At 45.5% G+C, this 17,189-nt stretch overlaps 1 protein-coding gene across 2 annotated transcripts in view; it reads left to right on the forward strand.

The window, feature by feature from the left end:
- Positions 1-14,766, forward strand: part of LOC147659154 (E3 ubiquitin-protein ligase TRIM39-like) — a 376,357-nt gene extending 361,591 nt beyond the window's left edge. For both annotated transcript variants that reach the window (XM_086951936.1, XM_086951935.1), the window contains one exon: positions 13,715-14,766. In XM_086951936.1, coding sequence (XP_086808062.1) covers positions 13,715-14,226 — 512 coding nt within the window. In that variant the 3' untranslated portion in view covers positions 14,227-14,766. The remainder of the gene's footprint in view (positions 1-13,714) is intronic.
- Positions 14,767-17,189: the final 2,423 nt, after the last annotated feature.

Below are 17,189 nucleotides of genomic sequence, written 5' to 3' on the forward strand. Positions count from 1 at the left end.
TACGCTCCTACCTCATGCATGCAGTATCAGCACATCTACATGACATCCCAGAAAGAGACTCTTCTGGGACACCATGTAGATGTGCCTATACTTGATATGATGTGCTGAACCCACCTGGTACAATCACATAGTATATTCTAGACCGTATGAACTCTTCACACGGTCTTTATGCTACCTGCTGACATATTGTCGATAATACAGAGGATCTGATTCTTGACCACCTGTTCTATCCTTGACCACCTGCTCTATCATACTTTAATTCAGATATCTTTTGCTTTTGGAACTTTTGCAATATGGGTATGGAGTCACCCTAAACACCAGCATATGGCATATTTTGGTTAAACACTAGCATAACCGTAATTTAGATGTCAGAACCAAGGACTTGATATGATATATTTTCTTTATCTGATACATTGAGACGGACATCTCAACCATCAAATTGCCGCTTGATTTATACCTTACCATGGATCTACCTCCATTGGAGCATTTGTATTAACAAACTGACTTCACCTAGTATTAGCCTTAGCCTTGAAAAAGTCCCTTTGTGACGAAACACAGGTCTGCTGTCATCCACAATTGTATATAGTGAAGATTTGCTGCTCCAAACAGTGTATAGAAGTTCACGGAACCTCCCTTTCTTCAATAAACATTTATAATTGAAGCAGAACTACTAATCCTTAATCTATGAACATTCTAAATTTGTATGCTGCATGTATGGTAGTATGGTGTAGTGTAGCATGCGTCATGTGTGGTAGTGTGGTATAGACTAGAATGCATTGTGTGTGGTGTAGTGTACTTTGGTTCATGTGTTTTGTAGTGTAGTATGCTTCATACGAGGTAGTATGATGTTGTGTGTGTATATATATATATATATATATATATATATATATATATATATATATATATATATATATATATATATATATATATATATATATATATATATATATATATATTCCAAACAAAGAATGCTCCGTTGTAAGAAAGCTCACACAGCGTATTTTTTTCGGTTTCTTTATTGGCAGACAACAGGGTTGTATCCTCAGAGGTAGAAGCAGTCTTTTAGCCCTGATTTCGCCAAATACGTATTTCAAGAGGATTTCCCTTGTTCACTGGCTCAGGGCAATCGGGTTCAGGTGAATAGACATGACGCCGCTCTTGCAGCGAGATTTTCATTCCTGCCATAGTAGGCGTGCCCATCCGGGGATTGTGGTCTTTGTAGTATGTTTTCAGCCATAGTGGATACTTCACCAATTGTCCTCGTTTATCTATTTTGCCTTAGCGGTATCGCTTAAAACCTTTGTGGGCATCTCTGCTATTTCGAAGTCTGTCAACACCGTGCGCTGTTCTTGTGGCAACACTTCCATCATCGTTGCTTTAGACTCACTTGGTTCGTGAGGGGGCGTTTCTCGTGACCTGGAGCCAGCCGCTTTATAATCCAAACAAAGAATGCTCCGTTGTAAGAAAGCCCACACAGCATATTTTTTTCGGTTTCTTTATTGGCAGACAACAGGGTTGTATCCTCAGGGGTAGAAGAAGTCTTTCAGCCCTGATTTCGCCAAATACGTATTTCGAGAGTATTTCCCTTGTTCACTGGCTCAGGGCAATCGGGTTCAGGTGAGTAGACATGATGCCGCTCTTGCAGCAAGATTTTCATTCCTGCCATAGTAGGCGTGCCCATCCGGGGATAGTGGTTTTTGTAGTTTGTTTTCAGCCATAGTGGATACTTCACCAATTGTCCTCGTTTATCTATTTTGCCTTAGTGGTATCGCTTCAAACCTTTGTGGGCAACTCTGCTATTTCGTAGTCTTTCAACACCATGCGCTTGTGCGTTGCTTTAGACTCACTTGGTTTGTGAGGGGGCGTTTCTCGCGACCTGGAGCCGGCCGCTTTATAATCCAAACAAAGAATGCTCCGTTGTAAGAAAGCCCACACAGCGTATTTTTTTGGTTTCTTTATTGGCTGACAACAGGGTTGTATCCTCAGAGGTAGAAGCAGTCTTTCAGCCCTGATTTCGCCAAATACGTATTTCGATAGTATTTCCCTTGTTCACTGGCTCAGGGCAATCGCGTTCAGGTGAGTAGACATGACGCCGCTCTTGCAGCGAGATTTTCATTCCTGCCATAGTAGGCGTGCCCATCCAGGGATTGTGGTCTTTGTAGTTTGTTTTCAGCCATAGTGGATACTTCACCAATTGTCCTCGTTTATCTATTTTGCCTTAGAGGATTCGCTTCAAACCTTTGTGGGCAACTCTTCTATTTCGTAGTCTGTCAACACCATGCGCTGTTCTTGTGGCAACACTTCCATCATCGTTGGTTTAGACTCACTTGGTTCGTGAGGGGGCGTTTCTCGTGACCTGGAGCCAGCCGTTTTATAATCCAAATAAAGAATGCTCCGTTGTAAGAAAGCCCACACAGCGTATTTATTTCGATTTCTTTATTGGCAGACAACAGGGTTGTATCCTCAGAGGTAGAAGCAGTCTTTCAGCCCTGATTTCGCCAAATACGTATTTCAAGAGTATTTCCCTTGTTCACTGGCTCAGGGCATTCGGGTTCAGGTGAGTAGACATGACGCCGCTCTTGCAGCGAGATTTTTATTCCTGCCAAAGGTGGCGTGCCCATCCGGGGATTGTGGTCTTTGTAGTTTGTTTTCAGCCATAGTGGATACTTCACCAATTGTCCTCATTTATCTATTTTGGCCTAGTGGTATCGCTTCAAACCTTTGTGGGCAACTCTGCTATTTCGTAGTCTGTCAACACCATGCGCTGTTCTTGTGGCAACACTTCCATCATCGTTGCTTTAGACTCACTTGGTTCGTGAGGGGGCGTTTCTCGTGACCTGGAGCCAGCCGTTTTATAATCCAAATAAAGAATGCTCCTTTGTAAGAAAGCCCACACAGCGTATTTATTTCGATTTCTTTATTGGCAGACAACAGGGTTGTATCCTCAGAGGTAGAAGCAGTCTTTCAGCCCTGATTTCGCCAAATACGTATTTCAAGAGTATTTCCCTTGTTCACTGGCTCAGGGCATTCGGGTTCAGGTGAGTAGACATGACGCCGCTCTTGCAGCGAGATTTTTATTCCTGCCAAAGTAGGCGTGCCCATCCGGGGATTGTGGTCTTTGTAGTTTGTTTTCAGCCATAGTGGATACTTCACCAATTGTCCTCATTTATCTATTTTGGCCTAGTGGTATTGCTTCAAACCTTTGTGGGCAACTCTGCTATTTCGTAGTCTGTCAACACCATGCGCTGTTCTTGTGGCAACACTTCCATCATCGTTGCTTTAGACTCACTTGGTTCGTGAGGGGGCGTTTCTCGCGACCTGGAGCCGGCTGCTTTATAATCCAAACAAAGAATGCTCTGTTGTAAGAAAGCCCACACAGTGTATTTTTTTGTTTTTTTTATTGGCAGACAACAGGGTTGTATCCTCAGAGGTAGAAGAAGTCTTTCAGCCCTGATTTCGCCAAATACGTATTTCAAGAGTATTTCCCTTGTTCACTGGCTCAGATCAATCGGGTTCAGGCCGGTTTCTTTATTTAGTGTTGACAGACAACGAAATAGCAGAGTTGCCCACAAAGATTTGAAGCGATACCACTAAGGCAAAATAGATAAACGAGGACAATTGGTGAAGTATCCACTATGGCTGAAAACAAACTACAAAGACCACAATCCCTGGATGGGCACGCCTACTATGGCAGGAATGAAAATCTCGCTGCAAGAGCGGCATCATGTCTACTCACCTGAACCCGATTGCCCTGAGCCAGTGAACAAGGGAAATACTCTGGAAATACGTATTTGGCGAAATCAGGGCTGAAAGACTGCTTCTACCTCTGAGGATACAACCCTGTTGTCTGCTAATAAAGAAACCGAAAAAAATACGCTGTGTGGGCTTTCTTACAACGGAGCATTCTTTGTTTGGATATATATACATATATATATATATATTTATATATTCACTGAAAAAAACATAGGTTTTAGGGGTGTTATAGTTAGCTAGACATTTCACTCGTATAAAACCATTGAAATTCCCCAGTTATAGTTAGTTGTACTAACTATAACGCGCGCGCCCGCAATCCGCTGCTGATTATGTCACATATTACATCATTCATGACATGGTCAGTGACATCACTGATGACGTCACTGATGACATCTCAAAGGACATCACTGATGGCATCATCCAGTAAATGTGGTTTGCTTCAATATTTAAATAAGTATTATATATATATATAGCAATTTGCCTTGAAGACTGAGTGGATGTATAAGTGTCTGAATGGAGGATTTAGCAGCAATGTGATTGACTGTCTAAGTGACGAATTTAAAGTGTCTCACTAAATATATGGGATAGTGATTAAACTGTGTCAATACCTGTATCACTCTATCTCTTGTTGTGTAAAATACTATATAAGTTGGTTACTAGCTATGTGAAAGTCTACTTTAGTCATTAATTAGTTAAGTTAGTATTTGTATGGGATAGTGAATGAATGTGTGTGTGGTTGGGTGGGACGTGTGTGACTATCGAAAGATTTGTAAATAGTTGATTTAATACGTATATGAGGTTGAGACTGTATGTGGAAACAGTTGTTTGGGTGAGTGAATCTCTCTATGGGTGTGGTGATGAGTAAATATATTTCTCAATGATATATGTCCAACAAACTAAAAATATAAAAGGCAGTATATGTGACAATTGTTGTATATAAATAAGTATACATGAGACTCAGTGATTGTATGAGTGACGTATGGATAACTGTATACTTGTAATAGTGATTTTATAACACACTAAGTATAAGTTACTATCTATATGAATAAATAAAGTGGTGTTTGTGTAAGTGTGTAGCTTAGTAAGTATGATCAATTGTTTGCATAAGTGAGTAGGATGTCTGCATTCGTGAATAGGATATGTGTTCGTGTGTAATGTTGATGTAGGTGTATACGTATATTTAATAGTGTTCTATTGATCTTTTTTAGCATGTATGAGTGAATCTATAGGTAAGTGTTTAGATGTGTGTGTAGATGTAGGAATCACTGAGTGGGTTTTTAGAAACTTGTATTGGTGTTTCAATGGTTTCAAATATGGTACTTCATATTTTATAATGAGTGTTGAAAGGTTATGCTACTGTATGATGAGGTGTATCAGTTTGTCACATGGATGATGTCATCAGTGATGTCATTAGTGATGTCATTTGAGATGTCATCAGTGATGTCATCAGTGATGTCACTGACCATGTCATGAATGATGTAATATGTGACATCATCAGTAGTGGATTGCAGCCCCGCGAGTTATAGTTAGTACAACAAACTATAACGGGGGAATTTCAATGGTTTTATACGAGTGAAATGTCTAGCTAACTATAACACCCCTAAAACCTATGGGTTTTTTCAGTGAATATCTAAGGTTTTTTAAATGCTAATTCCTAACTATAATTTGTCTGAAACCTATGGCTTTTTCAGTGAATTTCTAATGTTTTTAAATGCTAATTCCTAACTATAACTTGTCTGAAACCTATGGTTTTGTCAGTGAATTTCAAAGGTTTTTTAAATGCTAATTCCTAACAATAACATGTCTGAAACCTATGGTTTTGTCAGAGAATTTCAAAGGTTTTGTAAATGACAATTTTTAAATGTATTAATTGTTATTTTTATTTTGTTTCATACTGATTTTCTACATTTTTTTAAACAATTTATATTTAGATATTTTATTTTTTAAATTACATTATAATTACATTATACATTACATTACAAAATATACTTTCTCCGAATGAGTTACTTTAGTTTAAATACTTTGCAAATAGGCAATAGTCTGCTAAGTACAGTATGCAACATTGAGGTCAATGTGAATTTCTAGTTAAATGCAATTAGTTACTTTTTGGAGTACTTTTCTAACCAGAGGATTGGATCCTATATTCAGTCCTGGGACATCTCCTGTAAACAGTTGAGTAAAAGCGTTTTGGTTACAGTAGTGATTTTTAAGGAATAGTATTGTATTTTAAAAGTTGAAAGAAACTTTTTCACATAGAATCACCAATGTTATCCTATGAGAGAAAATTCAGTTAGCAGATACGTAGTGTTAACGTTACTTTGTCTTACTCAATGGTGGCTCCTGGATCCAGCACAGGTGCATCTCTTGTAAACAGTTGACAGAATGTGTTTAAGTCATACAGGCAATTTTTAAGGAATATTTTTAGTTTGTGAAAATAGACACTTTGGGGCCCATTAGGATGTCGGGCGGATTGCCAACGCCAGGCTGGCGGTAGCCACCGCCAGCCTGGCGAGGGCAATCCGCCTGACATCCTCACTCGTTTTCCCCCCGTCATATTAGTATGGCAGGGGAGACCTCGGGGGACGGAAAGACCGTCTGCCGCTTTTCCACCCCGGTTGCCTTGTGGCCGGGGCGGAAAAGGAATAATATGGTGGAGGTGTCTATCAGACACCGCCAGCCATATTATGATGGGCATTTTACAATGCCTTTCCGTGGCGGAAATGCCGCCATGGAAAGGCATGCGGTCTTCACTTTGGGGGGCCCCTGCGGGCCCCCAAAGTGAAGGAGGGGTGAGGGGTGCACACGGAGGGGTACCTGTGGTACCCCCTGCATTTGCATATACAAAGTTCCAAAACGCCACACTTAGAAGAATTTCCAAGTGAAACCAGTCAATGTTAGCCTACGGAAGGAAATTCACTTAGCAGGTAGTAGTGTTATCGTTACGTTTTCTTACTCAGTGGTGGATCCTGGATCCAGCACTGGTGCATCTCCTGTAAACAGTTGAAAGAATGTGTTTAAGTCCTACAGGCTATCTTTTAGGAATATTTGTAGTTTGTGAAAATAGACACTTAGAAACTTTTCTGTTGTAAACCAGACAATGGATTCCTACGGAAGGAAATACAAGTTACTGGTAAGTATGGTTAGAATTACTTTTCAGGGTCAGCGCTGGGCTAAAAGAAGCAGCACTGAGGTCACTCCTGATAAGAGGTGAGTAAATCGGAATTCGTAGTTCGGCTGATTTTAGAGGAATATTTGTACGTTTCAAAAATCAATACTTGGAAACTTTTCTGTTGAAAACCACACAATGGATTCCTGTGGAAGGAAATACAAGTTACTGTAAGTACGCTCAGAATTATTTTTCTGGGCTAAAATATGCTCCACTGGGTTCTCTCCTGATAACAGGTGAGTAAATCGGAATTCGTAGTTCACCTGACTTTAGAGGAATATTTGTACAATGGTGAAGGAAGGTGGCGGGGCCTGAGGTGACATGTGTGCAAACACGCCGTGCGGCGCGTTTTAAGTTGTGGGATTAAGTGCCCTTGAATCCTGAGCTCCCCTGGGGGCCAACTAGCCCACCAGGTACCTCTAGTATGTGCCAGGGGGCTGCGTTGCAGAGAGGTGTTCAATGGCCACGCCCCTTTTTACAACACTCTGCAACGCAGCTCTGTGGCGCTTACTAGAGGTACCTGGTGGGCTAGTTGGCCCCCAGGGACCCTCAGTATTGACAAGGAATTAATTCCCCAACATAAACCACGTCACTGGGCGTGTTTGTACACATGTGAACTCAGTCCCCGCCCCATCCCTTCACCACTGTGCAAACGCGCCCCGTGGCACGATTTAAGTTGAGGGATTAACTCCCCTTGAATATTGAGGGTCCCCGGGGTGCAACTAGCCCACCAGCTACCTCCAGTAAGCGCCACAGAGATGCGTTGCAGAGAGGTGTAAAAAGGGGCGTAGCCTCAGAACACCTCTCTGCAGCATAGCCCCCTGGCACATACTGGAGATACCTGGTGGGCTAGTTGGCCCCCAGGGACCCCCAGTATTCAAGGGGAATTTGTTCCCCTCTGCAAACGCGCCAGGGGGCGTGTTTGCAGAGTGGTGCAATAAGGGGACGTGGCCTCCAGCCACAATCCCATTTTTAAAAATATTTTTGGGGAAGAAGGGGGGCTGTGTAGCCCCCTTCTTTTTCAAATTTTTTGACCCCGGGGATCCCACCCCCAGGGCCTGCCTCCAATTTTGTAATTTTTATTTCAAATATTTGGAAGGGGGCCCGTGGCTCCCCTCCTGAGGCCCCGGGGACCCCATCCCCCGGGGTATAGGCCTTTTAAAAAAAACATTTTATTAGGAGGGGGGCTACCTTGACCCCCTCCTGTGGCCACTTATGGCCCTGGGGACCCCATCCCCCGGGTCCGGCCCTTTTTTTTGTTTTAGTTTTTAAAGTTCCTTTGGGGAGGTGGGCCACATCCCCCAGGGCTGGCCCTCTCCATTGGGGACCATGGGGGTCCCCAATCCTCCCACGGTCCCGCCGGCTCCCCGCCTCTTGCGGGAGCCGGCATTGCTTTTACATATGGGGAGCAGTTAACATGCTGCTTCCCATATGGAAAAGCAATCTCCTTTGCTTCATTGGAAGGGTGGAAGCCGCGAGGCTCCCGCACTGCCATTGCAAACAGCAGTGTCCAGGGGGTGGGCACCCCGGGACACTGCAGGAGCCGACCCTGGGGGGTGGCGGTCCCCAGGGTCTACACAAGGTTCCAGGAGGGGGGCCACGTGCCCCTTCCCGCATTTTTTACAAGCCCCGGGGGGTGGCGCTCCCCGGGGCTGGGGGGGCCTCAGAGACCCCCACCCATTTCAAATTAGCCTCAGGGGTGGCTATCCCTGGGGCTGGGGGGGCCTGAGAATCCCCATACCCATTTCAAATTAGCCCCGGGGGGTGGCGGTCCCCGGGGCTGCCACGGGGCCCGTGAGCCCCCCGCGTACATTAAACTCGAGCCCCGGGGGATGGCGGTACCCGGGTCTTGGGGGGCCTGAGAGCACCCGCACCCATTTCAAAGTAGCCCCGGGGGTGGCGCTGTGCGCCCCACCTGCATACATTAAATTGGAGCCCTGGGGGGTGGTGGTCCCCGGGGCTGGGGTGGCCTCAGAGCCCCCACAGCTAATATTTTAAAGCCCCGGGGGTGGTGGTCCCCGGGCCTGGGGGGCCTGAGAGCCCCCCACCCATTTTCAACAAGCCCCGGGGGTGGCGTCCCCGGGGCTGCTGGGGGCCCCATGAGCCCCTGCATATATCTAAGAACCCTGGGGGGTCGCGGTCCCCGGGGTAGTGTGGGGGGGATTGGGACCCCCACACTATTTTTTTTTAATAATGCCCCCGGGATTTGGCCCCCCAGGGGCAAATTAAAATATTTAGCGCGGGAGACCGCGTTTCTTTTTTATCCTACGCGCATACCCCTTTTTTCGTTTTGCGGCGTTTGTTATTGGTTTCTTGTGTCTTGGTTATATGGCTGCCAACACTTCCTGATTTTGACAGTTGTCAGCCAATTAGCATTCAGCTAGTGCACGGCAGGGTGCTTGTAGGCTGCGCTTAGGGTACGCGGACTATCCGCAGATCCTACGCGCCCATAGATATATATGTACTTTTAAATGTCATTTTCTCTGGAACTACTGAACGGATTTACACCAAATAAGCAAAAGGCACGAGTCTGAACCAAAGACTACCTCTTTGCCAAATTTGGTGTAATTCCATTCAGCCGTTCGGACTGTAGCCGTGGCTAAAGGTCCTATGGGAAATTGCATGGGGAAAATGTGATTTGGGACCCCCCTTTTTTCCCGGCCCCCGCTTGACCAATCACCTCCAAACTTTCAGGGACGGAGCAGAACTGAGCTGGCCAAAAGTTTGGAAACTTTTGAGAAGATTCATCAATCCGCTTCAAAGTTATTGGCAATAGAATGTTGCGGATTTCCTATGCACAATAGGTCCCTACTATAACTACCTACTGGTGACCGCCAGTAGGTAATATATATATATATATATATATATATATATATATTACACCAAAACCGTGCTTTTCACCTTGCCGAAAGCACCATAGTAATGGACACAGACAAGAATTTCTTTGCAGCACACGAAGATTTATTCCATCATGGTCTTACAGGCAAGAATACACTCGACGCGTTTCAGTGCTGACACACCTTAGTCATGAGTCAGGTGCTAAGGTGAGTCATGACTAAGGTGCGTCAGCACGGTTTTGGTGTAATGTGAAGAGGCTGCCTGCCTCGTAACGGACCGCCCCTCATCAAAGCGGCTGGGAAAGGCGTTGCGGGCGTTTTTCGCTCGCTTGTTGGATTTTATATATATATATATATAGCGTGACAACTGTCAAATTCATTATTTGTTCCTATTTACAAATCAAACTACACTCACCTTTATGAATTTAAATGTATCTAAAGTGTTGAATGTTTAATATGCTCACTCGACATTATGTACATCGCGAAGTGTTTTTTCTATGTTCATTGAACATTGACACAAATGTGGGACTATAAGTTTGACGAAACACAAGATGGTGGTTACTTGAAAAAGGCTTACGCCGAAACGCGTCGTCCTTGGTTAAAGAGTGCACAATAAAGAATTTGTGCAAGATTTCCTGGTGTGCCGTCTCTGTGTCCTTCGAAATTGGTGGGATCCAGTACCCGACAGATATCGAGGTAGCGGCTGCTACTACGGCATCAGCGTTGGTTGGTCGGGCTCGTTCAAGCAGCATTGTGGACATCATATATATATATATATATATATATATATATATATATATATATATATATATATATATACTAATCCAATGTGCCCCAGATCTGGACTCCCGAGCGCTCTCAGGCGGTGCGTTCTGAGCGCAGCAGAGCCTCGCTGCCATTAATCATTTCCCATTTTGCCAAAGGCAATTTCTCGTGCACTCTCGGCTTCCTCTCAATGACAGTCAACAAATCCATGCATTTCACATTGTTTTATTTCATAACAGCTTTTACCAGCAGCACTTCTCTTGGGCGCGGAGGATCCGGGGATAGTCCACGTATCCTAAGCGCAGCCTACAAGCACCCTGCCGTGCACGAGCTGAATGCTAATTGGCTGACAACTGTCAAAATCAGGAAGTGTTGGCAGCCATCAGAACCGAGGCACAAGAAACCAAAAACAAACAGCGCAAAACGCAAAAAGGGGGACGCGCGTAGGATAACAAAGAAACACAGTCTCCCGCTATAAATATTTTAATTTGACCCCGGGGGGCCAAATACCGGGGGCATTATTAAAAAAAATAGTGTGGGGGGGTCCCAATCCCCCCCCACACTACCCCGGGGACCACCACCCCCCAGGGTTCTTAGATAATATAGGCGGGGGCCCCGCAGCCCCGGCGATGCCACCCCCGGGCTTGTTGAAAATGAGTGGGGGGCTCTCGGGCCCCCCCAGCCCCAGGGACCGCCACCCCTGGGGCTTTCAAATATTAGCTGGGGGGGGGGTTCTGAGGCCCCCTAGCCCCGGGGACCGCCACCCCCAGGGCTCCAATTTAATGTATGCGGGTGGGGCTCACCCGCAGCCCCGGGGACCGCCACCCCCGGGGCTACTTTGAAATGGGTGCGGGCGCTCTCAGGCCCCCAAGCCCCGGGGACCACCACCCCCCAGGGCTCGAATTTAATGTATGCGGGGGCTCACAAGCACCCCCCACAGCCCCGGGAACCGCCACCCCCCGGGGCTAATTTGAAATGGGTGTGGGGGCTCTCAGGCCCCCAGCCCCGAGGACCGCCACCCCCGGAGCTAATTTGAAATTGGTGGGGGGCTCTGAGGCCCCCCCAGCCCCGGGGACCACCACCCTCCGGGGCTTGCAAAAAAATGTGGGAGGCCTCCCTCCTGGAGCCTTGTGTAGGCCCTGGGAACCGCCACCCCCAGGGCCGGCTCCTGCAGTGTCCCGGGGTGCCCATTCCCGGGACACTGCTGTTCGCAATGGCAGGGCGGGAGCTTCGGGGCTCCCACCCTCCCATTGCAAACTGCTCTAGCTTCAATGAAGCAAAGCAGATTGCTTTTCCATATGGGAAGCAGCATGTTAGCTGCTCCCTCTATGGAAAAGCAATGCCGGCTCCCGCAGGAGGCGGGGAGCCGGCGGGACCATGGGAGGATTGGGGACCCCCCATTGTCCCCAATGGTGAGGGCCAGCCCTGAGGGATGGGGTCCCTGGGGCTATTAGTGGCCCGGGAGGACCCTCCCCCAAAGGAACTTTAAAAAAGAAAACAAAAAAAAAGGACCGGACCCGTGGGATGGGGTCCCTGGGGCCATAAGTGGCCACAGGAGGGGGGCAAGGTAGCCCCCCTCCTAATAAAATGTTTTTTTTTAAAAAGGCCTATGCCCCGGGGAATGGGGTCCACGGTGCAGACTATGGCCTCAGGAGGGGGCCACGGGGCCCCTTCCAAATATTTAAAATAAAAATTAAAAAATTGGGGGCTGGCCCTAGGGATGGGGTCCCCAGGGCCAAAAAATTAGAAAAAGAAGGGGGGCTACACAGCCCCCTTTCTTCCCCCAAAAATATTTTTTAAAACAGGATTGCGGCCGGAGGCCATGCCCCCTTATTGCACCACTCTGCAAACGCGCCCCCTGGCGCGTTTGCAGAGGGGGAACAAATTCCCCTTGAATACTGGGGGTCCCTGGGGGCCAACTAGCCCACCAGATACTTCCAGTATGTATTTGTCATGTGTGGTCATGTATAGTAGTGTGGTATGCTTCATGTGTGGTAATGTGATGCAGTGCAGTATGCGGCATGTGTGGTAGTGTGGTGTACTGTAGTGTGTGTCATGTATGGTGTAGTGTATCTCATATATGGTAGGGTGGTGTAGTGTAGTTTGTGTCATGTATGGTGTAGTGTAGTGTTTCTCATATATGGTAGTGTGGTGTAGGGTAGTAAGTGTTGTGTTGTTATGTGGTGTAGTGTAGTATGCTTATTATGTGCTAGTGGGTTGTAGTGTTTTGTGCCTCATGTGTGGTAGTGGGGTGTAGTGTAATATGCCAAACAAAAAAAAGCTTGCTACCATGTCATTTAGCTGTCATTCATGTCATTTAACTGACGTTTCAGAAAAAACATTATTGTTTTCGAAAGAACCCTCACTCACTGTCCTGGTTGGTGGTATGCTTCATCATCAGGTTCCCACTTAAGATGCAGAGTGCATCTTAGGTGTTCCACAATGCCTGATTACAGTAGAACTCGTTTCTTTTTTGTGATGTGATGAATTTATGAATGAGCTCTAAAACTACCTCCAGAATATCCACCCATGTCAGATACATTTTAATATTGAATTTCTTGAGAAGGGTTAAAAACAGTGGTGAGTTTGCAGTGAGAAATAAGTAGTCTCTCCCATCCTGGTGTTTGATCGACATGTTTCAGCCAATAATGCATGATGATTCAGTCACAGTGGTTTTCTTCAGGACTAAGATGCTATGGACAAAACCCAAAGCAATGAACGCACACTCACAAAGGCATGAGTGTGTTGGATGGTTTGTTCGTAACTTACGATTTTCAACCTGATGGGAATCCGATGATGAAGCTTGCCACCAACCAGGTTGGTGGGTGAGGGCTCTTTCAAAAAACCTCATGTTTTTTCTGAGACGTCAGTTAAATAACATGAATGACAGCTGAATGGCATGGAAGAAGGATAGGGATTCCTTTCTTTTCTCACTCTCTCTTTTGTTTAGAGTAGTGTAATATGCTGTATGGTGCAATGCAGTGTGTAGTGGAATGTCCAGTCTATGTAGTGCTGTTTAGTGGAGTGTGTGCTCTAGATGAATGCACACCCTTTTTTATGAGCAGTAGTGTGTGCTTTCAAGCACAGTGTGCTCCTTTCACCTGTGGTTTAAATTAATCATAAAAATGGAAAGCAATATTTACAGCCTTTATTTGTGTCATTAAATCTTTAATTCTGAATCTCTTCTCTGCAGTGATGGTGACTCTGGATCCTGACACAGCTCATTATCAGCTCCTCCTGTCAGAGGGGGGGAGACGAGTGAGAGGCGCAGGCACCGCACAGCCCCTGCCAGACAACCCCAAGAGATTCACAAAGTATCCCTGTGTGCTGGGGAGCGAGGGGTTCACCTCCGGCAGACATTACTGGGAGGTGCAGCTGCTGCAGGACAGGGTTTGGTGGCATGTGGGGGTCGCAGCGGAGTCTGTGAACAGGAAGGAATACTTCAGATGGTCACCTGAGAGGGGAGTCTGGGCTGTGCTGGGAGGTAATGCTCACTATGAAGCTCTCACCTTCTTTCGGACCCATCTCTTCCCGAGTGAGACGCCCCGGAAGCTGGGGGTGTATCTGGACTATGAGGGGGGGCGGCTGTCCCTGTACAATGCTGACTCCATGGAGCTTCTCTACACCTTCCCGCAGGCCCCCTTCACACAGAGGCTCTTCCCGATCTTCTATCTGTATGGAAAAGTGGATCTGAGGCTGGTGTGAGGGCTGCAGAGCTCTTCAGCCCTCAACCCTTGCTCCAACCCCCCTTCTGCAGTGATAACAATAATAAACCACTCCATTTGAAAATACATCTATTGGGAGAGCCCAATTATTAGGATGTGTTTATTTCAGCTATAATGGTCTCCCCTGTCCCTGCAGCGCCCCCATCAGCATTGTTCTAATGGTGACAGAGATGGTATCTCCCAGTAAACAGACAGCCCTGTGAATAGTAATTTATTATAAATCATTGTCCCCATATTGTCGCACTTATGTCCCACAGTTCCGAGCTCCAGCACTGTTCTATTCAGGGCACTGCAACCAGTGCAGCCGCGCCTACTCTGACCTGGGAGAGGCACTGTGCTCAGAAATAATGTTTGTGTTTAAAATCACCTGCTGTTTCCCTGTGTCCAGAATAAAAAAAATGTCAAGATAACGCAGGTGATTAATGTTTCTCCTTCAGAGAGATGGAAGTCTTGTCTAGTGGCAGTTTTCACTGATTATAAAGTAGCGCAGAGGGTTAATATGCCCGCTGCAAAGATCGTGTACATGCAGATCACAAAATGGTAATCCTCACTGGTTTGAGTAACATTTCCTACTGACTGATTTACACATATAAGATTCATTGCCTCTGTGTAACATGTGTGTTTGGTGTAAAGTGCTCTGACACCCTAGGGCAGGTATGAGTAGCGCTATAAAACTAAAATAATGCATATGTTAGAGGGGCTGTGAAGAGATAAGTGGCACTGTTGGAAGGTGTGGATGCAGAAATCTGTGGAGGAGATCGCTAGGGGGAGTGGGGTGCCAAAAAAGACTGTCACACCTGGCACCTCTAACTGTAAATCCAGCCCTGCCCAGATTTTTACAGATACAGCAACACTATAGTCCATTACATTATACACAATAGGTTTTTGTAGCACTGGTATTCTAAAATCACAAATTTGAAGTCAAATATTTACCTAAGATCACACAATATGGTTAAGCGGGGAAGCCAGAGTGAATCCAGGTTTTTCTGGTTCCACTCTGTACAGCCACTAATTGTGTTTCTAGTTGTCTTTCCTTTTTAACTGAAATGTTAATGTCTTTGTGTTTCATCACCAGTGAATTACGCTGATATTTCTTTGCCAGGGTTTAAAACGTCTTTCTGCGGACAATGTTTTGTAACATGTGAGCATGGTGAGGCCATTGAAAATATGTCACAATACAGAGCTATTACAGCGTTAATTAAAACTGTATAGATTCCATCACAATTACAGGCCGCAAAGTATAAGTTGCTTTCTTGTGAGATATCTGCCATCTGCACAAGCCATTGTTGTAATTTACAAAATGTGCTCTATGCAAGGACATGCAGAATGTTATATTCCAGCTTGAATACTGTTAGAAAAGGGATTTCTGGTTGGCTAGGGCAAGTGCCTAAGCCAACCAGAAACCACCACTCTAGTTAGGGCAAGGGAATTGCACACTGAAGATAACCCCTGCTCACCCCCTTGGTAGCTTGGCACGAGCAGTCAGGCCTATCACAGAGGCAATGTGTAAAACGTTTGCGCAACACACACACACTGCAGCAAAATACTAGCCACACCACAAAAGAAACACCACACAAGGTTAAATCAAAAATAGTCTTTGTGTTACTCATAAAACACATTAGAACTCAATCACATATATACACTGTGCCACTTGGCACTAGTTATGGCTTTACAGGGGATTATGTACATTACCGGGCCAATAGGGCCACTGTCATAACCATTAGAACTCACAGTTAGTGAAACAACCAGTAACTACTGGTAATAGTACACTTAGCATAAACCCAATATGCATAGACATAATATGTAACACATAATCACCAGCAGTGTAGTACATTCCCACATCCCACCTCTGTCACCAATATTAGAAATGGGCTTTCTGCCTGGCTTAGGCACATGCCCTAACCAACCAGAAATCCAATTTCTAAGAATACCACGCACTATCAGCCTCCTGCAGTAGCTTTCGTGGCTCCACAAAAAGATCCAGGTCTTGTAGACATATTGGATAGAATTATCTTGTGTCTACACATTATTTCCAGATGTTATTGTGTACATACAGGCCATCCTGTTAAAAAGAATCTGTTTTGCTCATGAAACTTTAAGAACACCTGTTAAATGTGTGACCCTCAGAAGCAAATCTGCCTTTCAGGCCAACATCATGTGCTTGCTGGGACTGCGATGACAAGGTTCTTAATGGAAAGCAACAAACCACATGTCCCAATATGTAAAGTGCTATTGAAACAAAAGGTCAGGGGTTGGGGAGTCACTTGGAGTGAGGTTTTGACACCAGGGCAAATAAAGCAGAATGATTTTGCTAGTTTATTTATTTGAAGGTTTTATATAGCGCTAGCTCCATCCGAGGGTATCAGAGCGCTTTACATTTGCATGGTTATAAACAAGGAAGAGCAACAATTGTTATGAGCAAAACAAATTATACAAGGTGGTCTAAAAGAGTAAAAATAAACATTTAGAGTATGTAGCGAGAGGGGAAAGGAGAGGATAGACAAAACCAATTAAAAGAACAAGTATGTTGTTACAAAATAACAATATTACAGTGTACCCAGGAGGGCTCGGCGGACATAGTAGGGCAGGGGGAATTTAAGAAGGTGAAGAGTGGAGGGATAGGAAAAATTGGCTGGTAAGGGAGGGGAGAGGGGTGTGGAGGGTGTCAGGAGAGTGGGGTGTGAGTGTGAGCGGTAGGCGGAGTTGCATAAGGAAGAAGGAAGCAAAGTATTCTGAACGGAGAGCAAGTAATTACGTCCCCTGATATTTAGTGAGAAGGTGTATTTTAAGGTCTGGATTGAAGGGGTCTAGTAGGTTGTATGTGTCAATGGGTTTGTCCAATTAAAGTAGGGCACATTTTTCAAGGGCTTTGGAGAGGGGGGAGGCTGGAGATAGGGCGGAGGCTGTTAGGGTCATTAGGGTCAGCCTTGGGGTTTTTCGGGA

The sequence above is a fragment of the Lissotriton vulgaris genome, unplaced genomic scaffold, assembly GCF_964263255.1.
Source record: "Lissotriton vulgaris unplaced genomic scaffold, aLisVul1.2 SCAFFOLD_980, whole genome shotgun sequence".
Classification (NCBI taxonomy): Eukaryota; Metazoa; Chordata; class Amphibia; order Caudata; family Salamandridae; genus Lissotriton; species Lissotriton vulgaris.